Genomic DNA, 23,393 nt, shown 5'->3' on the forward strand with positions numbered 1-23,393 from the left:
GATGAAGAAACTGAGCGGCAAGGGCCACCATTGATCTGAGTTTTTATGTCTGCCTTGGTGGCAGTGATCTCGGAGTTGGGAAAGATCAAGCCTGCAGGATGATGTTATTCACCGATTTCAGGAACCGCTAAAATCTTGTTAAAAGCACACAAGATGAAGATATTATATGCATAGTCCCTTTACCTTTCATTAACCATAGCAGCGAATTACCACTGCCATTTAGATTAACAGAATAGAATAGCGACACAGTGCCTTCCATGAATAATTAGTGCCGCGCTCTAGAACCATTACTCTTATACTGGGCTCTTAAATCCTAGGCATACTCAAAAATGTCATTAAACACTCAAGCATCGAGCCAAAGAAAGAGTTAGAACTAAGGGAAAATGAACAGCTGATCTTCTTCTCTTATAATCCCTGAGACACCACACCACACAGAGCTTAGTTATGTTCAAAAATACATGAAAAGAGATATCCACAAATAAGCTTTCAATCACCTTATAATTAAAAACCCTCATCCCCGCTTCCCCCGAGTGGCATTTCTGTTAGAGCTGTCCAAGGCCTTGACGTCGAATCTCTACCACAACAAATCAAACGCTACAGCATAAGCAAGTTTAGATGCATGGAAATAGATGAAATGTTCAAATGCATAAGAAGATGAAGTTACATCAGCCAATCCAAGAAGGAAGCCAAAGACTAATCACCATCCACAACCCGACATCCAGGGGTAGCATTACAGATAAGGGCACACTATTCCACTGACCAGTCTGGCACACCTTAAGCGTGTGCACCACGTACAGGGTCTGACAGTGCACCATATACATACCATATGCAGTTTTTAGTGCACTAGGAACAACCCTTTAATGAAAGGCAGAAAAGCTCTTTGAAGCGTCTCGTCCACATGTTACTGGAGGTGGCAACCTGGCCTGCATTTTTAAAATGGGACAGAGATTCAACTGGAGTCTGGTGCAGTGAGTAATTGCACCTGCCTGCAGGAGGTTACTGGGGTGGCGGGTCACTGCAACCCCTGTACTTCCCTCACATTGAGCACCCTTTGGAGGGCCCAATGGATCCTGCCCGCGTGTTGAGTACAGTCAGTGCGCCGCGTGATGAACTCCTTGCCTTTGCACCCATGTCTGTCCTGCTTTGCAGGCACAAAGGCAAACGTTCCCTCATTTGCATGGCATGGTCCCTATTACAGAAGTGGCTGTGCAAGCATCTGCAGCCGGCTTTGTAATACCTTAGTGCACCGGGAGAGCAAATGCCAATTGTACCAAAGGACACCATGTAAAATATATCCCTTGGTAAAGGTTTCCATCAGATAATCTTTAGCAGCCTATACACTCAAAACCCCTGCATGAGCTGCCTCTGTCACTGCCCGGTAAGAATGTGTGGTTGGTAAAGTGTGCCTTTCTGAAACACTTTCTGTAATGCCAGAACATCTGTAGGATCTATATCCAACCCATAAACCAACGTCCCCAGGAACCCTTCTTAATTCCATGATCCTCGTCTTTGTGTCTCAACCATATTGTGTACCATTTATTCAGCACTTCACTGCCGAGCCTTCTCAACCCTTGTTCGTTTTTCCTTCAATGCTCAGATGTCTATTTTTGAACATTTGTTCCATTTGTATTCGACCTCCCTCCACCCCCACCCCCATTGTATGCCTACCTTTCTCAGCCATTGCTCCTCCTGGATTGAGGGTTTCTTTGTCTGCCTGGTCCAGCCACATTTATTAATTAGTCCTTTATGTCTGCCAGGTCCATCCACATTTATTAATTAGTCCTTTATGTCTGCCTGGCCCAGCCACATTTATTAATTAGTCCTTTATGTCTGCCTGGCCCAGCCACATTTATTGATTAGTCCTTTATGTCTGCCTGGCCCAGCCACATTTATTAATTAGTCCTTTATGTCTGCCTGGCCCAGCCACATTTATTAATTAGTCCTTTATGTCTGCCTGGCCCAGCCACATTTATTAATAGTCCTTTATGTCTGCCAGGTCCATCCACATTTATTAATTAGTCCTTTATGTCTGCCTGGCCCAGCCACATTTATTAATTAGTCCTTTATGTCTGCCTGGCCCAGCCACATTTAATAATTAGTCCTTTATGTCTGCCTGGCCCAGCCACATTTAATAATTAGTCCTTTATGTCTGCCTGGCCCAGCCACATTTATTAATTAGTCATTTATGTCTGCCAGGTCCAGCCACATTTATTAATAGTCCTTTATGTCTGCCTGGCCCGGCCACATTTATTAATTAGTCCTTTATGTCTGCCTGGCCCAGCCACATTTATTAATTAGTCATTTATGTCTGCCTGGTCCAGCCACATTTATTAATAGTCCTTTATGTCTGCCTGGCCCGGCCACATTTATTAATAGTCCTTTATGTCTGCCTGGCCCGGCCACATTTATTAATTAGTCCTTTATGTCTGCCTGGCCCAGCCACATTTATTAATTAGTCCTTTATGTCTGCCTGGCCCAGCCACATTTATTAATAGTCCTTTATGTCTGCCAGGTCCAGCCACATTTATTAATTAGTCCTTTATGTCTGCCTGGTCCAACCACATTTATTAATTAGTCCTTTATGTCTGCCTGGTCCAACCACATTTATTAATTAGTCCTTTATGTCTGCCTGGCCCAGCCACATTTAATAATTAGTCCTTTACGTCTGCCTGGTCCAACCACATTTATTAATTAGTCCTTTATGTCTGCCTGGCCCAGCCACATTTATTAATTAGTCCTTTATGTCTGCCTGGCCCAGCCACATTTATTAATAGTCCTTTATGTCTGCCAGGTCCAGCCACATTTATTAATTAGTCCTTTATGTCTGCCTGGTCCAACCACATTTATTAATTAGTCCTTTATGTCTGCCTGGCCCAGCCACATTTAATAATTAGTCCTTTACGTCTGCCTGGTCCAGCCACATTTATTAATTAGTCCTTTATGTCTGCCTGGTCCAACCACATTTATTAATTAGTCCTTTATGTCTGCCTGGCCCAGCCACATTTAATAATTAGTCCTTTATGTCTGCCTGGTCCAACCACATTTATTAATTAGTCCTTTACGTCTGCCAGGCCCAGCCACATTTATTAATTAGTCATTTATGTCTGCCAGGTCCAGCCACATTTATTAATAGTCCTTTATGTCTGCCTGGCCCGGCCACATTTATTAATTAGTCCTTTATGTCTGCCTGGCCCAGCCACATTTATTAATTAGTCATTTATGTCTGCCTAACCCAGCCACCTTCGTTAATTGTTCATTTTACTCTTAGTTGTTTCGGTTACCTCTCATTGCTAACACTTGGATGGTATCCTGGACAGTTTTTTCCGTTTCTTGCTTTTCCTTCTGTGCTTTACATTTTTAGATTTAGCCCTCTTGACCTATTTTCTTTTTTTATGGCCATTCTTTCCTTTATGGAGGGCTGCTCTGTAGTCGCTAGTTTATTTATAGTGCATGTTTCATTCTGTGATCATTAGCCAGAAGCAGAGTTGGCCTAGCCCGATGTCCGTGTGCTGCACCTATAAATGTGCATTCATTGGTCATCATATTAGCATGTATAAACTGTCTTCCCATTCCTTTCAGTACCCTCCTCTGGACCCATCAATGTGTCAGCCCTGGCCACGACATCGAGCAGCATCCTGGTGCGGTGGAACGAGGTACCGGAACCTGAGCGGAACGGGCGAGTGCTGGGGTATAAGGTGAGAACGGGAGCACCTGGTACATCAGTTAAAGCTCCACACATTTCCTGAGGATATACTTTCCTAAACTCCCGCCACACACCTCCTCAGATAAGGCTGTCCTTCCTTCCTGTGTCTCCTTCGTTCTTGGTGAGACCCTCTTCCTGTCTGTCATATTTACCCTGTAAGATGGTTCTTCTTACTTGGCCTCCTTAATTCTTCTTGACACAAGTTCCTCCTTCCCTCACCCTGTTGCACACTACCTGAGACAAGATGCTTCTACCTTCACACTGTAACATACCCCGGTGGTGCGGCTGTATTTCCTTCGCCCTGTCAAAGGAAAGTTCAGCCTTCCTTTACAATTTCTCATACTGAAGACCTCCCTTCCTTCACCTGGTCCCATAACCTACTGCCTTGGTCTCTTTGATCCCTCATGACCCAAGACCCTCCTTCCTTCACCCTGTTGCTCACCACCTAAGGCAACACGCTGCTCTTCACTCTGTCACATTATCCCTCAAGTAGGACCCTCTTCCATTCACCCATTCTCATACTTGTTAAGGGAATACCCTCATCTTTCTACATCCGGATGTGGGACTGTAATTCTGTCACCCTCTTCTATATCTCCCAAGGTGAGTTCATCCTTCTAAGACAGACCTAATTCCTTCCTAAGTGAGACTTTCCTTCCTTCACTCTGTCTCATACCTACTAATTTGAGGTCTGCCACCCACGATCCTATGACCTACCTCTCAAAGTGTTGCCTTTTTTTTTTTTTTTTAACTGTCCCTCATACCCTCTTGCAATGCGTCATCCATCCACTTATCACGGGTAATGACACAGATGCCGAGATAGCACTATCCAAGCGTGTCTTCTGCTCTCAGGTGGTGTACAAGGAGAAGGACTCGGATGCCCCGGCTCAGTTCTGGTTGGCGGAGGGGAACTCATCACGCAGTGCCCAATTAACAGGCCTTGGGAAGTACGTCCTGTATGAAATCCAAGTATTGGCCTTCACCAGAATCGGAGATGGGGTCACCAGCTCACCATCAATCTTGGAAAGAACTCTAGATGACGGTAGGTCCTGAAGATGTGTTCAGAGGGAGGGGTGAAGAAACACCTAGTGAAGCATTGAGTCATGAGTGGGTGGAGGAGATGTAGTCACATAGGTTCATAGATGAGAGAGCACTGGATGAAGGAACTAATGTTTGATAATAGAATATTTTGCAGAAGTAGTGATGAAGCAGGAGACGGATGGGTGAATGGATGAAGAGAGGAATATATATTAAAATAGAGGAAGGGATAAATGACTGTTTGGAGAAAGGGGACAAGGATAGGAGACTGAGGAATGGATGGATAGATGGATTACAGGAATGGATGAATTATTTAGAAGGGTGGAATAGATTGATTCGATAAAGGGATGGGTGTAAAATATGGTGGAATGGATTGATTCAATGGATAGATGGTAGATAAATGGATTGGTGAGTGTTAGGAAGGAAGGAGGGATTGAAGACAAAATAAGTGTGAGGGAAAACAATGAGCATTGTGTGAGTGAAAGGTTGGGGAGTAAATGAAAGGTTGTGAAGGGTTGAGAAGATATTGAAATATAATGAAATTAAACATATGGGCAGAAGATAGAACTGTGCTTACTTAGCTGAATTTGATCTATGGTCCGAGATGTCAACATTTACTGCAGTATAGGAAGTGTTGTCACACATTCCCAGGATGTGTATCTCTTTGACTTGGCACCTACCATAAGTAGTTGTAGTAACCATGTAAGCAGCTGTTTTAAAAATGTACTGGGTGTTCTTTTTGAGAGGGTGTCTGTTGTGTTAATGATGTCTCTTTACCTCAGGGTTCATTGATGTGAAATATTTTGTTTCAGGGGCAATCTATTTCTGATAGGGTAGTATTGAGCTTTATATTTGTCTCTCTAGATCAAAACTTCACTCCTAATGGCTTATTCCTATCACTATTTCTTGGTACCCTTAACAGAATGACTGAACCAATTAAATAAATCATCACATGATTGCATTCATAAGGCACACACTATCTTAGAAAAAGGCCCTTGGGTTTGGTTTAGAGTTTGATGGACAGAATGCTCCATTCCAAATGAGACAGAGTTCCTTGTGCACCAAACTCTGTCTACCCGCCTCATGTACAGAAGGGCGGACTGTAAGGTTTCTGTTGACAAAGCCCACATTGGCTCTGGTGATGGAAAACTTTCTCTGCCGCCCTGATCGTAGGGTCTGTCGGGGGAAGGTGCTTACTCAACCCACCCTATTTACAGAGGATGGAAAATGCTTTTTTCTGTCCATCACGAGAGGGAAAAACCTGACAGAGTGGGAGAGAAACATACAATAATGACCTCCACACCCTGGGAGAAAACTCCTAAAGTATGGAGGTAATTCGTTTTTTTGTTTTTCAAAAACAAACTCCAATTTTAGGTGTTTGATTTTGAAAAACAAAACAAAATGTTAAAAGTTTGGTGGACAACTGTCCAAGTCAATGGCCGCCATCCACCAAACTTTCTGTACCTTTCTGTACCTTTAAGAGAACCACTCTGACAGCACATCCCTTCAAGGTACAGAGATGCCCGCTGGGCCAGCGGTCATCTCTAAATTTGATGGATAGTAGTGGTCCATCAGGGTGGCGGGGGTAATGTCCTCCACCATCAAACTTAAAATCAGACTGTTAAGTCTTTAAACTCCATTAAAATGTCGCAGTAGCCACAATCCTATTCAATGGAACCCATAGATATGTATAAAAACCTCTTTCTGGCACTCATATGATTCTATCAGCTTCTATATTCCTATGTCTGGGTCCCAGAGGCTAATAATGGGTCTAAAAAAGCAATCATTGGTCCGTCCACTCAAGATACCAATAAATAGTTCTGTATTATGCTTAGACCTTCCATGGTCTCAGTCTGTCTTGCATGCCTGCCCCTGGAGTGAACCCGTCCAGACCTGATTTAAGAATCCGACTCAATGAACAAATGAACCCACAATATTTCAATGGTCTTAGATTCCTGCCCTAAGAACCAAATGGAATTCTCAGTTGTCATAAATCAGTAGGACCCGGAGAAATTCCAACGAGTACTATAATTCTGTTCTTGGAACCTACTAGATCCCACTAATGTCAATATACCCGACCCTGGAGCACAAAGGATTTCCAGGGTATTTTTGTGCAGTAGCATGGGTAATGACATTCCAATCCAGGCAGTGTAATCACCAAGGCACCGTGCATAAATGACCATGCGGCCCCACGGCTGTCACTTCCTCTACGCTACTTATTTGTCTGGAGTGACATCAAGATGCATTTGCATCCCTCCTGTGACTACCAATGGATTCTGTTGAAGGCCAGAGATCAGCAGCTTTTGCACAGCAGGCATGCTGCTTCAAACTCTTGCAACTGTACAGGTACACTTTCATAGAGCTAGGCCATGAATGCATAACCACAGTTATCACTGGAGAGTACAGAAAACCATGAGGTGTAACCACAGCAGATCTAGTATCCAACCGCGGCCCATGCAGTTAAGAGCGGTGGGGCTGGGTAGGATGCGACGGCTTTGGCAGACGACAACAAGGGGAAATTAATTATTTATTTCATTTTCTTTCGTTGTCTGTCGAAATCACCCCCCATCAACCTGGCCCCACCGCTCTTACTTGCATGTGCAGCGGCTGCTAGTATCCATAATCTTGTGGCCAGTATGGATGCTATGTAGTATCACCTCTGAACTGCTAGTTATCCCCCTTCATCCAACAGGATCTGGAGAAAAGGACCAATAGTTTACTTTCCTGCCCTCTACTCCCTGTCTGGGTTGCGCGGCAAAGGGTTGCACTGGGGTGACTATTTGAGAATAACGCAGAATGGCACACTTCCAGGTTAGATCTCGATCTTTCACTACTTGGTGCGCTCTACACCTTAAACCCGAATTGACATCCTGAATGTTTGCTTTCCAGTGCCAGGGCCTCCTGTTGGAATCCTGTTTCCTGAGGTGAGGACTACCTCAGTTCGCCTAATCTGGCAACCTCCGGCCGCCCCCAATGGGATCATACTCGGTAAGTAGGAGGTTTTCTAGCATTTCTTATGGAAAGTATGTTTGGGGATGTAGCAGAACAATAACCTGAAAGGCTCCTGGTGATACTGGCAAAAGTGCCTTCCCAAGACGTATTTACTAGATTTGTCTATGGTCACTGTCTGTAAAGGTATGTGAAAACTCCCCAGGTCTAGCAGCACCCATCACGGGTAGCATGCTGGTCTCTGCCGGATACAAGTCTCCGCTGTGGCTGACTGGTCTTGAATGGAAAGGTCTTTCAAAAGATATGACTCTCTACAAGTGTCTTCAGTTGTGGAACGTCTTACAGCAGAAATAACGATAGTAAGAAAGGAAGACCGCTTTCTTGCAACAGATGTGGCTACCTGCGTATGTGGCAAACTTCTGACATGTTTGCTGACTCTTGTTGTGTTCTTGTAGGGTTACTGTGCAGCCAGCTTGTATGAATCCCTCCCTATGAGTATGTGAAAGTGTATGCTATGTTGTAACCTGCTTAGCTTTAGAAATACATAATGCATGATAACAAGTAATAGATGCAATTGTTTATGTGACTCTGAGACCATTACGTTGTAACTACTCTTATTGGTAACTGTTAAATGGGAATAACTAAGATTCAATGGATTGATTATTATCCAAGCCTTATCAAAAGAGAGTCGAGGCAAAGAAAAGTATCTGCGGCAACCCTGGCTCTGTAATTCGAAGATGGGCCTAGCCAGGTTCGTGCACTTTCACCTGCACTCTCTTCCTTCGAGGATCCCAAGAGGAGAGCACAGCGAGGCCGGACTGGCCATTCTGGCTCTCTGCAATTTCTCCAGTAGGCTGCAGGCTAGGCAACTGCTGACAGAGTATGGTGGCCACACCTGAATGGCATGATTATAATTGCGACCTTCTACTCTAAGTGCCATTTTTGTCAGGGCTAAGTCTTTTTCTCTTCCTTGAGTAATAATTTGAGATAGGTTCACTCTGCTGAATGCTAAAAGACTTCCCGGCTGCTGCATTCTAAAGTGGCTGAAGGCGCTGAACAGCCTCGGGGAAAAGCAATTTCCATAATCCGTTATGGGTAAAATAAGCACATTGATAAGGGTTATGGTGTCAATTGGAAGAAAGAAAGGATCTTTCTTAAACCTGGAAAATGGAGAAGACTGAAGCAGCCAATGTCCTGATCTGGAGGAACAACAATAGCGGGATCACTCTGAAAGCCTAGAGATCTAAATGGGTTGAAAAGGAGCCGAAGGGCCCCTAAGGACAGGGGTCACAAAGGAAGGGGTCAACTGGAAATCATAAGTCCATCTATTACCATCAACTCTGTATTCCTAGAGTTTGGTTGTATCCAACGGAAATGTTGCACGTTTTAGGCTAAAGTTGCTTCTGTGTCACAAAGATCCCCTGAAGGCAGAGACCCTTCTGGGTGTTGTCTTTGCAATAATAAAGGATAATGGAGCCCATTAACCTGTCCAAGGGACGAACATAGACATCAAACAACCGGGGGATCAAGGAACTCATAAAATGACGACCGCGCACAGGTTTAAACATGGATCGAAAGGTAATAAATAGACCATCTAGGTGTGATCAGGAAAAATCAAATTGATTAGAAGATAGTAACATCTCCCATGCATGTATCTATGCATCTGTGATCATAAGTAGCTATCATCTGTATTCACTGGGTAAACGTTATGTTGTATGTGTTAAGCAAAGATGCCATTCTGTATGGAATAAAGTAATTTAAGGGGTCTTTTTAGATGTTAGAAGGAAAATCATCATCTAACCTATGTGATGATAAAAGGAAAAGTAGTTCCTTGCTAACTTGGCTAGTGCTTCCCTTTAAGAGACGTGTTATGAAGGCAGACACGTCCATCTACATAATTAAGCTTCTTGAGTTCCTCTTCTATGAGTCAGCTGGACCAACTGGATTCAATCCCTAGCAAAATGTAACCTTCACTCCAGTTTTCAGAAACAGTTGATTAACCAATCACAAGGTGCTAACCACTACTGAAAGTATTTTGTAGCGTCCTAATTAAAATATATTCAGCATATAGAGATTTCAGGATATTATATGGGGTCCTCTCCACATTAATAAGCATAACATGTATTTATTTATTTGAAATGTTTTATAAAGCGTGAACAAGACCCAAATGGGTATCAGAGCGCTGTGCAAAGTGGCAAAAGTATGAGTACAATAACAAAATGGATCAAAAGAGTTAACCTAGCAAGCAAAATGTCAAGGGGGGGGACACACAGGGGCAAAGTGGGGCGGGGGATATTGCCTATCTAGTGGGACCTGTAAGGTTTCAGCAGAGAAGCAACAACACAAAAATACGTTAACCCCTTCGACGCTCATGACGAGCTGGGCTCGTCATGGCGTAGCCTCCTCGCACGCTCATGACGAGCCCAGCTCGTCACGTAAAGTGCGGTTTCGCAAAACCCAGCGTACGGGCGGAATTCCGCCCGCACGCATGCGGTTAAACAGAGTATCCAAAATGGAGACAGAAGTAGATAGCGTCAGTATCAGGGTTAATGGTGTTGCAAGTCATTCAGGAGTAGCCATTGGACATGTTTTTTGCAAGAGCCAGTAGATGGGTTGGTTCTGATCTTAGGGGGAAGAGCATTCCATATTCTTGGATCAAGACCAGAGAAATCACGATTGTAAGTTCTTTTCTTGATGAATTTGGGTGGTGTCAATAATAGGGTGTTAGAGCTTCTTAAGTCCTGACTCGATCCCGATAGCTCAAGTTTTTTTGCCAGGTAAGCGGGAGTGTTTTGATGAATAGCTTTCGTGTGTCGGGCAAGCTAACTTGAACCTGATCCTCGCTTCAATAGTCAGCATGTTTAGTTGAATTAGGTCTGGCGTGATGTACTCATGTTTTCTGGAGCCAGTGAGGAGTCTGGCTGAAGCTTTCAGGTTTGCTCTAAGTGGAGCCAAGCTAGTTTTAGGTAGCCCAGCAAGGGTCACCAAACCATATTCCAGGTGTGATATAACTAGGGATTGTACAGCAGTCTGTATGTCCCCAGGTGGAAGGAAAGGCTTGATTTTCCTAAGGGTGTTTAGCTGAAGATTTACTCCAGTAATAGTTGCACTGGTGTGATTTTGCATATTTAGATATTTGTCCAAGGTTATCCCTAAAGATTTAGCCGCGTCGACAACATGCGGAGTGCAGTTTAGCACAGTAAGATGTTTGAGCCAGTCCAGGGTAGGTGCAGAGTGGTTGTGGGGGGCAATCAGAGTGAATTCAGTTTTGAGGGTATTTAACAGTAGATGGTTAAGATTTAACCATTGTTGAGTTTTTAGGAGTGCATCATTTAGAGATGTTCTGTCATCTGGAGAGGCGATCTTCAAATATAGTTGTGTGTCATCAGCATACATATGATACTGGATGTTAGAGCCGTTCAGAATATTGGAGAGCGGATCCATAAAAGGGTTGAAAGGAGTGGGCAAAAGTGCAGAGCCTTGAGGTACTCCATTGCATGATTATCATGCTGAGGTACTCCAATGCATGATTATCATGTTGATGTACTCCAAAGCATGATTATCATGTTGAGGTGCTCCAAAGCATGATTATCATGTTGAGGTACTCCAATGCATGATTATCATGTTGAGGTACTCCAATGCATGATTATCATGCTGAGGTACTCCAAAGCATGATTATCATGTTGAGGTACTCCAAAGCATGATTATCATGTTGAGGTACTCCAAAGCATGATTATCATGTTGAGGTGCTCCAAAGCATGATTATCATGTTGAGGTACTCCAATGTATGATTATCATGTTGAGGTACTCCAATGCATGATTATCATGCTGAGGTACTCCAAAGCATGATTATCATGTTGAGGTACTCCAAAGCATGATTATCATGTTGAGGTACTCCAAAGCATGATTATCATGTTGAGGTACTCCAAAGCATGATTATCATGTTGTTCGATTTTTATTTTCCAAAACGCATAGTTTGGATTTTTCTCTAAAGCAAAGCAAGAGAAACTAATTGCGCTGCCCGTTTCGCTATTCTGGACCTCTGAGTCACTCACTGCATGAGAACGAACCCTGCCTGCATCTGCTTCCTTTAGCACATTATTTACAAGCATGAGGCCAAGCTCTGTCAGCCCTTTAAGGTGGCGCATCCATACAACTTTCTAGGGCTGACCAGTTAACATAAAGTTGTTTTACTTAAATAGTTGAAATATTTAGTTCAGGTTTCAGTCAAAAGTTCATGCTAACTCCGTTACAGCTGTGAAAAAGCTAAGTGTGTGTTCTGAAATGTCCCTTTGTATCAGGGAGCACTTTTCAACTGTTGTTGTCCACGGCATCAAGGCCATCGCAAGAATGGAGCAAGCCCGGCTCTCTGCCCCCAGTGGCTTTGTACATTTTGAGGTCCTCCCCTCCTGTTACAACATGTTGTAAATCTTGAAACTGAAAGAAGTCCAAAACTCTTTCTCTTGATGCTAATGCAGTACCTCCACTAGGTGGTGCCACATACTGTATACTCATCCTCCAGGGTACATGTTTTCTTAATTACGAGCCGCTTCTTCCATCACACACTAAAGAAAGACCCCACAGAAATGATGGGCCCACACAGGTTCTGTCATGCTCACACAGGATGTAGGAAAGGCATATTTAACTGAGTTATTTGACATATTACTATTAAAAGACAGGATTCATTCAGTTAATATGATTAAATGTTGGGCCTTTTATTTTTTAAACCATTTCTTTATTAGAATCTGCATATGCTGGAGCGAAAATGGCCCTTAGTGGGGGAAGAAAGTACCTTTGTTGTTCCTTAAAATGTCGAGCAGCAGGCTGTGGCAGGTGACATCTACGGGGAGGGGGTGGGCAGTTGGGCGTGCACAGATATTTTAATACTAAAAAAACTTACCTTAACCAACTTCCTCAGCTCTGGACCTCATCTCAACCAGATACTGAAGTGCGAGCACCAATGGGAGTCGCCTCAATCGTCTCTCCCAAGGACACCAGAGCCCTGCACTTACTCTTGAGACAGCTGGGTTAGAGGTTTCAAAGTGCGCATGTGTGGCTGGCTGTCGCAAGAAGGCCGGCCAAAAAGACATGATCACTTTGAAAATTGCAAACACAGTCCACCCTCCTCCCTGCTGCTGTCATTCAGCAGCGGCCCCGCCCCCATCCTGACGGAGGATGAAAAATAAAATGGTAATGCATTCCTCCTCAAACTAGGCTCATCTCCTCCTCCCTTCTTTTTAAGAAAGAAGTCAAAAATATCCTTATGGCTAAATACACTTGAACAATGCGTTTGATTGACATTGCGTCGAACAGTATTACCAGTATTTTATTATGATATAGCCTTTATATTCCTATGCACGTGTGTTTTGACTTATATTTCTGTATTATTTACATCGTTCTGATGACCTACGCTCCAACTATGCCATGCTACCTCATACCTGTACTATACGTAATATTTTTGCTATGTACATGAACTTGATGATCTACCTCCCTACTATGCCCTCTTGTTCCCCTACCCCCCCACTTGCCTATGTAAAGCGCTCTGTTATCTGCAAAGATCTTGTTCGCGCTATATAAAACTTTCAAAATAAAATACCATTTTATTTTTCATGTTTGAGGGTAATTTAAGTGGGGCGACGCTCCTCCGTGCCAACGGAGGAGCTGCCCCTGGCAGCAGGTGCTTGTTTCTGCTATAAGGGTTGTTTAGGTGGTGAATGTGTGGTTCTGTAACAGCTGGTATCTCCAAAAGTGGGTGTGTGTGTTTATGCCACAGTTGCTCAGAAGCCCACAGATGTCCAGAGATGTGTGTGCTGCGCGTGAGTGCTGATATCTTTGACAAGGATTTCTTGTCTTTTCGTAGCATATCAGATCACCCACCGCCTGAACACAACTACCTCCAACACTGCCACGGTGGAAGTGCTGAACCCCAGCGTACGGCAGTACACCGCTACAGGCCTGAGGCCAGAGTCTGTCTACCTCTTCCGGATCACAGCCCAAACCAGGAAGGGCTGGGGCGAGGCAGCAGAGGCACTGGTGGTGACCACAGAGAAGAGAGGTGAGTGCAGGCCCTTGAGAGCAGCACGTATAGGGCAGCGGCTGACGGATGTGTCAGTCTATGGTGACCTGAGGGAGGAAAAATTGTAATGAGTGTATCAGGGAGTCTCCACTTAGCCCCAGGTGGTGCTTCATTGTTCCAGACACTGGTCCATGTTGCAGGATCTACAGGTTGCAGCCCAAAACTTGGTATAGACGGGGTGCCCGTCCCTTCACTACACAATGACTATGTAGGCAGGGAGCGTCTCGCAGTATATTTGTTATAGTGAAGATGGTTGTGCTGTAGGGTAGGGGATGCCTTACACTTTGAAGGATATTGCTATTCATGGGTATTATATTCCTTGAGAGCCCAACACCTCACCTAGGATAAAATGCCACATCTCTCATCTACCCCAGCCTTTGCTTTTGAGGGGCGACCATATCACTTATTAAGGCATCCATTCCAGCCCTCACCCATTGGAGGAGACCAAATTGCTCTGGGAGGTATCAATTCCAGCATTCACCTGTAGGGTGACACCGCATCAGTCAAGGAAGTCCCTTTGTCTTCAGTAGGTCGATACAGTGATATTAGCTTTGATCTTCGTATCTCACATACCTCTTGTATTTACAGATCGCCCACAGCCACCCAGTACCCCACTGGTTCAGCAGGAGGACGTCATGGCGAGGAGTGTTCTGCTGTCGTGGGAGCCAGGCAGCGATGGCTTGTCTCCAGTCCGGTATTACACCATCCAGTACCGGGAGTTGCCGAATGGCGAGTGGGCTGTGCATTCCACCGCAGCCAGCCATAACTCCTCCTCTGCCGCCATCGTGGATAGGTGAGGTGGGAGCTCGGTACTCTCAAAGTCATGTGTGGTTACTGGTCTACTGCCTTGTGCTGTTTTGAACTGTGAACATTCTTAGTCCTGAATCACAGATTAGCCCTGGTGTAAACAAATCCCTTAGAATACCCCCACTGCTAGACCCCAGAACACCCCAGTGCAAGAACACCCAGAATATTCTTAATTTGATGATCAAGAATGCCCCATGTGCTATATTTTGTATCCACAGCCAGAACCCAAAAGGCTCCTGGGCCAAAATCGCAACGCACAGCACCCCCAAGACGCCACACGATCTTAGGTTTGAAAACTCACAGTAGACTCTGCAGAACATCTTGAAAATATCCCCGGCACCAAAAGATCACCAATGTTCATAGGAGGACTTCTTTGTTTGGGTCACCCAGAAACTCGGGGTTGGAAGATCTGACAGAGCACCTTGAAGGATCAGGGCGACCTCACTTCTCATAGTGGCTTGAGGGAGCGTGGCGAATGGGCTCCTCTTCCTCAGAAACCCATCTTCTACTAAATCTGTGAGCAGTGTCCAAAAGGTCTCCCCTGAGGCTGGTTTGTCCTACCATTGCAGGAGTGGACACCCTGGCACCTGGTCCAGGAGTCAACCATTGCAGCAAAGGACACCCTGGCTCCTGGTCCAGGAGTCAACCATTGCAGGAGGGGACACCCTGGCTCCTGGTTCAGTAGTCAACCATTGCAGGAGGGGACACCCTGGCTCCTGGTCCAGTAGTCAACCATTGCAGGAGGGGACACCCTGGCTCCAGGTTCAGTAGTCAACCATTGCAGGAGGGGACACCCTGGCTCCTGGTCCAGGAGTCAACCATTGCAGGAGGGGACACCCTGGCTCCTGGTTCAGTAGTCAACCATTGCAGGAGGGGACACCCTGGCTCCTGGTCCAGGAGTCAACCATTGCAGGAGGGGACACCCTGGCTCCTGGTTCAGTAGTCAACCATTGCAGGAGGGGACACCCTGGCTCCTGGTCCAGGAGTCAACCATTGCAGGAGGGGACACCCTGGCTCCTGGTTCAGTAGTCAACCATTGCAGGAGGGGACACCCTGACACCTGGTCCAGGATTCAACCATTGCAGGAAAGGACACCCTGGCTCCTGGTCCAGGAGTCAACCATTGCAGGAGGGGACACCCTGGATCCTGGTCCAGGAGTCAACCATTGCAGCAAAGGACACCCTGGCTCCTGGTCCAGGAGTCAACCATTGCAGGAGGGGACACCCTGACACCTGGTCCAGGATTCAACCATTGCAGGAGGGGACACCCTGGCTCCTGGTTCAGTAGTCAACCATTGCAGGAGGGGACACCCTGACACCTGGTCCAGGAGTCAACCATTGCACGATGGGACCTCCTGGACCAGGAGTCAACCACTGAGGGAGGGGACACCCTGGCTCCTGGTCCAGGAGTCAACCGTTGAGGGAGGGGACGCCCTGGCTTCTGGACCAGGTGTCAACCACTGAGGGAGGGGACACCCTGGCTCTTGGTACAAGAGTCAACCATTGTAGGAGGGGACACCCTGGCACCTGGTCCAGGAGTCAACCATTGCAGGAGGGGACACCCTGGCTCCTGGTTCAGTAGTCAACCATTGCAGGAGGGGACACCCTGACACCTGGTCCAGGAGTCAACCATTGCACGATGGGACACCCTGGCTCCTGGACCAGGAGTCAACCATTGCAGGAGGGGACACCCTGACACCTGTTCCAGGATTCAACCATTGCAGGAGGGGACACCCTGGCTCCTGGTCCAGGAGTCAACCATTGCAGCAAAGGACACCGTGGCTCCTGGTCCAGGAGTCAACCATTGCAGGAAGGGACACCCTGACACCTGGTCCAGGATTCAACCATTGCAGGAGGGGACACCCTGACACCTGGTCCAGGAGTCAACCATTGCACGATGGGACACCCTGACTCCTGGACCAGGAGTCAACCACTGAGGGAGGGGACACCCTGGCTCCTGGTCCAGGAGTCAACCACTGAGGGAGGGGACACCCTGGCTCCTGGTCCAGGAGTCAACCGTTGAGGGAGGGGACGCCCTGGCTTCTGGACCAGGTGTCAACCACTGAGGGAGGGGACACCCTGGCTCTTGGTACAAGAGTCAACCATTGAGGGAGCGGACAGCCTATCACATGTAGCGACTGTCCCAGAGGGAGCCTCGCATGCAGAGTGCTTCGGCACATGCCACAGGTGCTAAGCCAGTTCTGTGAATCATTTGTCCCAGAACAGATCTGAAGCCCTTTAGCACTCTACGAAAGCAAAGTTTGCCTATCTTTCAAAAGAAAGCCTTTAAACATGACAATAGGTAGAGTACAAAATTGAGCAGCACTGCAATTAACAAGCCTTACAGCCACGGATCCACTTCCACTACACTCTTTAACCCCTTCCACGCTGATGACGAGCTGGGCTCGTCATGAGGTAGCCTCCTGGCACGCTGATGACGAGCCCAGCTCGTCACGTAAATGCGCTTTAAAAAATCTCAGCGTACGAGCGGAATTCCGCCCGCACGCATGCGGTTAAGAAAGAAGTAAAAGCTATCCTCATGGCTAAATACACCTGAACTATCATTTCGGTCTCTTTAAAGACTCTGCACCGATCAGTTTTACTTGTTTGACCCCATTGCTTATTTGTATTACTTGTATGTTTGATTTACATGTCTGGCTTTGCCCCCACCTTTTGTACTACTAGCTTTAATGACTTACCTATTCGACTTACCTGTTCGACCTTCTGTACTACTAGCTTTAATGACTTACCTGTTCGACTATGCTCCCTCATATACCCCTTCCTTTGTAAAGCGCTCTGATATCTGCAAAGATCTTGTCCGCGCTATATAAAACTTTCAAAATGAAAAATGAAAAATGAAACCTTACAGCCACGGATCTCCCATCAGTGCCACAGATTTCTTATAGAATTATTGACAAACTGGAGGCAAGTTCAGCAAGTGTACAATGACTAGTGGAATTTTGCAATCTTCCCACCTTACATGCAGTCGGTCCTCTCACCTCCTGGGCAAGGAGAGGTGCAACTGTTGGGTAATACCATCGTAGCCTTCGTGCGACGGGAAAGTCACTAGGAGAATTGTGTTCCCTACCTGGAAGGGTGAGTCCTGCTCCCTGCCAGGTGTTCTCAGCGTCCATAGCAACGGCCCTCCTGCTTAGAGCAAACCATCCAGGCATTCCAAAGGGAGGTTCTAGCTCGGGCTCTTTGCAGGTTATTTGCCTTCAGAGACATTGCTGCCCCCCGTATCCAGGTTGGCATGGCATCTTCTGCCCCGGTAGGCCACATACTAATCCCTTTCTCAGAAGCACTCAATTACACAGTGTGCACCCGGAAGTGCGGAGCAGGGAGCCTGCAGCACTGGTCTTCAGCGTACCCCTAGCCCAGACTCTAGTAGTGTTCAAAGAAATGGACAGGCAACGCAGCCTCTCAGCATCACTCCCAGGCTAACTTCTGTTATCGCCTTGATTCTGTCTAGTCGAGGGTGCGGCGTGTGCTTGGGAAGCTGTCCCCCTGGCATGCCTTCTAAAAGACATCCACAGCAGAGTAGTTTTGGCTACTCGTAGTTTGATTTACACGATCTTTGATATTATCAACTACATTGTCCATTTACACGCCATAGAACAAGCAGCACCGGCTTGACTTGTAGGTTTATAGGTGGAAGGAACATATTGTCCTTTCTGCTTCCCGGCAGCCGCGGGAAGCTGTTTCATGACGCTCTGCCCCATCTGTTTGGAATTCATGCTGATGTGTACATAAAATGAGCTTCGACGTCGTCATCAGGCTAGACAGTAAAAACTTCAGAGCGCATGCAGATTGCATAGGATAATGTATTGTTCTACATAGCACCTGCCACCACAGTGTTGATGTTTCTTGATGACGATTTGTATAGACCGCTAATGGCATTCAGCAGACACAGGTTTGTTTTCTCTAAACACAGAACAATACCCCCATACTCTCTTCTGGCACATAAAATAACATGCTGTCCTACCCTCTTACCTCCCCACCCTCAACAGCCAGATATCACAGAGACCTGCACTTTAAAGTCAGCGAGATTTGACCCGGGACTCTTTCTTTCCTTGCACGCGACACAGACACTGCTTGTAGCCCTGGGTTGATAATGCAGAAAAGAAAAGCTGCATGTGCCAGAATCCTAACAACTGGATGAACTCCTCACAACTTTTGTAGCTGGCGTGAGCTCGCTAAATGACACCACCAATAGGAAGTGCCGCAGTTTGGCTTAACAGCGCCTTACCTGTAGACTGTCGTCTAAGGTGGTCCCTCTGCTTCGTCCTGCTTTCTCTAACTCCAAATCCTAAGGTGAGGGCAACTGGTGCCTCGAGAACTTCAGAGAACTTATATTGTGTGTACATTCATCTTTATATCAGGGATTGTTCTGATATCTGCTGCCTGCCTTCAGCACAACCAATTTATAGGAAACCCCGCCAAATGAATGAATTCCCACCAGTCAATCTCCAACCCCCATCTTACACCGCAATCGCATACCTTCTCACAATAATTTCCGATAACCTTGGAAGCAAAGACAGCGACACCTTCGACATCAAGTAGCTGGTCTCTGGAGCTGACCGCTAGCGGTCCACCTTACCGGCTGATGTCAGCGCTGGGGCAAAGGGCTTACTCTAGGGCCTAAGGTAGCCTTGGGTTAGTTGCCCCTCACCCTACCTCTGATGCCCACAGGGGAGTCCAGAGTAAATGGTGGAGCAGCACCACTGATAATCTCTCTCTTTCTCTCTCCCTCTCTCCTCCCACGCAGGTTGAAGCCGTTCACTTCCTACAAGTTCCGGGTGATGGCCACGAATGACATCGGGGACAGCGAGTACAGCCAGGAGTCCGACTCCCTGACCACGCTGCAGGCCGGTCCGTAAATCCTTCTCTTTTGCAGCTGTTATTTCGTGCAATTTTATTGCAAAACAAAGTGTGAAAAAGGACAATGCATGGGCACATTGTGCTTAGGGACAGATATAATGGCAGGGTGTTTCTTCTTTAACTCTCCCTCCTCTCAAGGCTGTGTTCTCTCTTTCATCTGGTGCATGTGTCATGGTCGTCTTTCTCTCCTCTCTTTCTATATCCCTATTTTTCCCTTTCCTTCTCCATTATTCTTGCTCTCTTACCTCACCCTGCCTCCCTCTCTCTTCTCTTTCTGGTCACTTCTTTTCTATTCATCCACTTACATGTTCTTTCTGGCTCCTGACTTCTATTGGTTTCCTGTTCTCATTGTTGGAAGATGACAGAGGTTCTCCCATTGAATTGAGTCAATGACTGAAGATGGCCAGGCATCCTTTCTGAAGTGTGGCCAGGCTTCAGGTCTCTCCTACAGTAGCCCGCAGAAGGGATCAGGGCGCCATAGTGCTTTGTGTTGCTGATCGGTTTCAAAGCGCCTCTGCAGACCGCTGGTCGTAGGCAGTCATTGTCCAGCGTCTCTTTGAAACTGGTTAAGTGTCACAGCACGTTGCTTTCTATGAATTGAATAATGCGTGCTCGGTCGGCCTGGAATATCCTCATTGGATAAGAACTATAAACAGAATGCGATGAAATGGAAATTCCCAGAGCGCTTATTGCTAGTCTTCAATACATTGACAAATCTCACTTAAAGCTCAAGAAGCAGTTTTTCTGCGTCCCCTAAGTTTTTAAGGCAAACTTCACATTGCTGAAACGTTTACTCTACGTCTCATCCCCCAATAATGGTAGAATTTGCACTAAAAGGATGAAGGCTGTTAGAGAGTACTAAGCTTTCCTTTCAGAAGTTGTCAGGGGGTGGGCCAAGGCCTGCTGTTCAGAAGTTACATCATGCTTTATTGCAAGATTGACAGTCGTGGGTGGTTAAGTAAGGGCTGCTTGATCACTACAGGGTGAACTGTATCACCACTACTGGCTGGAGGCACTTGAAAATGCCACTGTCATGCTCGTTGCCTATGCCGCAATGGCAGCTTCGAGATTCCTCCATCCACAGCAGTCTGTTGTGGGTCAAATCGGACCCCAAAGTGTGGTGCATTTGCTTCCTTTTATATTCAGTTGTGAGAGCTTGATGTTTGTTTGCGAAGCTGTGAAAGATAAAGCACTTTGTTTGTTTTTTACCTCTTCAGCTCCAGATGAAGCTCCCACGATCCTCACTGTTACGCCTCACACCACAACATCAGTCCTCATCCGCTGGAAGGTACGATCCTGGGGCACTTTAACTTTAAATTCTATCTGTAATTAACTCTGGAGCACTTTCATTTTCAGCATCTTCTTTGTGTGTTTCTGGAGAACAGTTGATTTAGACTAGTATCTAGCCGTTTAATACTTTCACTACAAATAGTATAACTAACTTCCAAGCGCTTTATTTTACCAACTTAGTGTGTGTTACACTGGGGCCCTTTCACTTTGGTCATTGTATCTGACACCCAAGCACTTTCATCCTGTACAAGAAACACCAAACCTTTGGTACATCTGACCCTGCAGATCTCCCACTTGGTATTAGTCACTTGGTACACCTAACTGAGCGCTTACTGATGGTAATATCTTCAGAGTTTACCACCTGGAGGGCTCTCGCTACTACAGTCTAGGGGCCTCATTTATGAAGCCGTGCGTCAGTTTTGCGCTTCCAATGCGTCACTTTTTGTGACGCATCGGCGGCGTAAAACATGCCTCCAGTTGCGCACTATTCACAAAGTGACACATCTAAGCAGATGCGTCACTTTGTAAACCCCTGCGCAACATTATACCTGTGTCAGGTATAATGTATGCAGGGGGCGTTCCCCCGCAAAAAGCCTCATAGGAGTGACGCAGTGAAATCTATGAGATTTTACTGCGTCACTTTTTGGACGTCGTTGCGTCAAAATCTTGCGCCTGCCTCACACCAGGCATAAGACTGACGCAGGCCCTTTCACATGGGGCTTGCCCCATGTGAAAGGACGCATTGCTGGAGTTGCGTCACTTTTGTGACACACTCCAACAATGCGTCACTTTTGCGCTTACAGATACGTCAGAAATACTGACTGTTCTGTAACTCCTTGCGACATGATGCGTCATACATTAAATATGACGCATCAGGTATGTCGCAAGGAGTGCGCACTGAGAAGCGACGCATCACTGCTTTCACACAGCGATGCGTCATTTCTCATAAATGAGGCCCTACGTTTCTAAGAATGTTCTCATTGATACAGCGTAAGAACATGGAATACTACAACTCTCACTGTTAAGTAGTCTGTATATCTTACTACATGTATTTAAATTCTTCTGCTCAGGTATTACGTCTGTTAAAAAAAAGTCTGCTGACCCACAAATATGAGGTCTGAAAGTGTTTATAAACAAAAAGAAAAATCAATCTGTGAATCACAGAAACGGGGGACAAGGGGATCCCCAATAACTAAATGAACATAATCTGTACAAGCAAGGCTTAAATGTATATGTCTGTGTGCACCTGGAGCCAATGGAGATCATGTGATGAAACTGAAACAAGTTATGCAGGATCTGAAGTCACGAGGAAGGTTGCAGACAATCTTCAAATAGACACAGAAATTAAACCAAACAGTAATGAGCAAGCGAATCAGACACTTCTCAGCCCCAGGCATGAGAACGAGGCTTTGCATGTCATAGAAGTGCCCAGCATAAAGGCATGGTTAGCAGGGAGCAGAAAGATGGCTGCAGCAGTACCGGCAGGATAAAGGAAGACACATTTAAATATCACACTACAAAAAGTTTTTCAGTAGTAAAATATCTGGCGTCAATGCTCCGTTTTTTTCTTAGCTTAGTCTCTTATGCCATTTTACTGTTTGCAGCCAAGTGTAGTTTTGGTCAATTACTCTCAGCACCCAGAACAAGCTAGATTGGAAGTCTTTGAATGAGTGTTGCTCTGTCTCTGCCGAGCAGAGCAATTCAGAATCGTGTACCCCACATCCTTATATTGTTGTTTAAGAGGACAATCCGATGGCCAGTCCTCCTGTGGCATAAACCACCGACCAGACAGACCTTCGTCAGGTTTTCCTCACAGATTAAAGCTACAAAGACACCACTTTCGACACTAAAAAGGTAGAAAAGGGGAGTTCAACACATGCAGGCAGAAATCTTGATTTTACGGATTTCGACATTAAGAGGCAGGTTGAACCTCCCCAAATAGGAGATGTCCACACATGGTTGTGGTGTAATGGGATCTCCGTTAATAGGTCATGAGGATGGACAGGTTCTTGTTGAAATAATGCCCAGGTAGAAGAGTTGAAGCACAGCAGCGCAAAAATCCATCTGTCCAGATCGTCTCCAAGGACACTTAAGTTAATACCATGAATTAGTCCAACTAATCTTTCATCCCATACATGGTTTGACTTTTAATTCGGATGTAAATGTTGAGGAATTTATTCTGTTGAGAGGAAATGGTAAACAACATGTCCGCTATGGACTAGCAGCATTGTCAGTTTATCTAACGGTGGGAGCACTTCCGGTTACAGGGGCAGTTTATCACTGGAACACTTAGCTTTACCCAGTCAGGAGATCTAACTCTGGGGACCCTCACTGTACCACTGCAAGTGCATCTATATCTCAGTGCTAATAACCCTAGCGGGCTCTCTCTGTACCTCTGCAACTGTCTCTCAGTGCTCCTCCGCGAAGTGACAACAAAACTCAGCAAAGTTCCGCAAGTGGCAGAGTGCAGTGCCGTTCATGCTGATCTTCCTGCCGCTTAAGTAGAAATTCTACCGAGCGCAGCTCGCTCTTGCCAACTTACCGTTGGCGGGTGTAAACAGGGAAAAACTCAACTGCACTACACGGAGCATTTTGTGCACTCCGCGAGTGCAGAAAACTCCGCAAACGGAGCAGAGTTCACCACCCAGGCCAC

At 46.0% G+C, this 23,393-nt stretch overlaps 1 protein-coding gene across 1 annotated transcript in view; it reads left to right on the top strand.

Moving 5' to 3' along the window:
* SDK2 (sidekick cell adhesion molecule 2) overlaps window positions 1–23,393 on the top strand; it is a 702,247-nt gene that overhangs the window by 507,824 nt on the left and 171,030 nt on the right. The window contains exons 26-32 of the mRNA XM_078654263.1: window positions 3,580–3,695; window positions 4,553–4,742; window positions 7,628–7,726; window positions 13,548–13,742; window positions 14,352–14,556; window positions 19,338–19,441; window positions 20,668–20,738. Of these exons, the coding sequence (XP_078510389.1) occupies window positions 3,580–3,695; window positions 4,553–4,742; window positions 7,628–7,726; window positions 13,548–13,742; window positions 14,352–14,556; window positions 19,338–19,441; window positions 20,668–20,738 (980 nt within the window). The remainder of the gene's footprint in view (window positions 1–3,579; window positions 3,696–4,552; window positions 4,743–7,627; window positions 7,727–13,547; window positions 13,743–14,351; window positions 14,557–19,337; window positions 19,442–20,667; window positions 20,739–23,393) is intronic.

This window comes from Lissotriton helveticus, chromosome 7 (assembly GCF_964261635.1).
Source record: "Lissotriton helveticus chromosome 7, aLisHel1.1, whole genome shotgun sequence".
In the NCBI taxonomy this organism is placed as follows: Eukaryota; Metazoa; Chordata; class Amphibia; order Caudata; family Salamandridae; genus Lissotriton; species Lissotriton helveticus.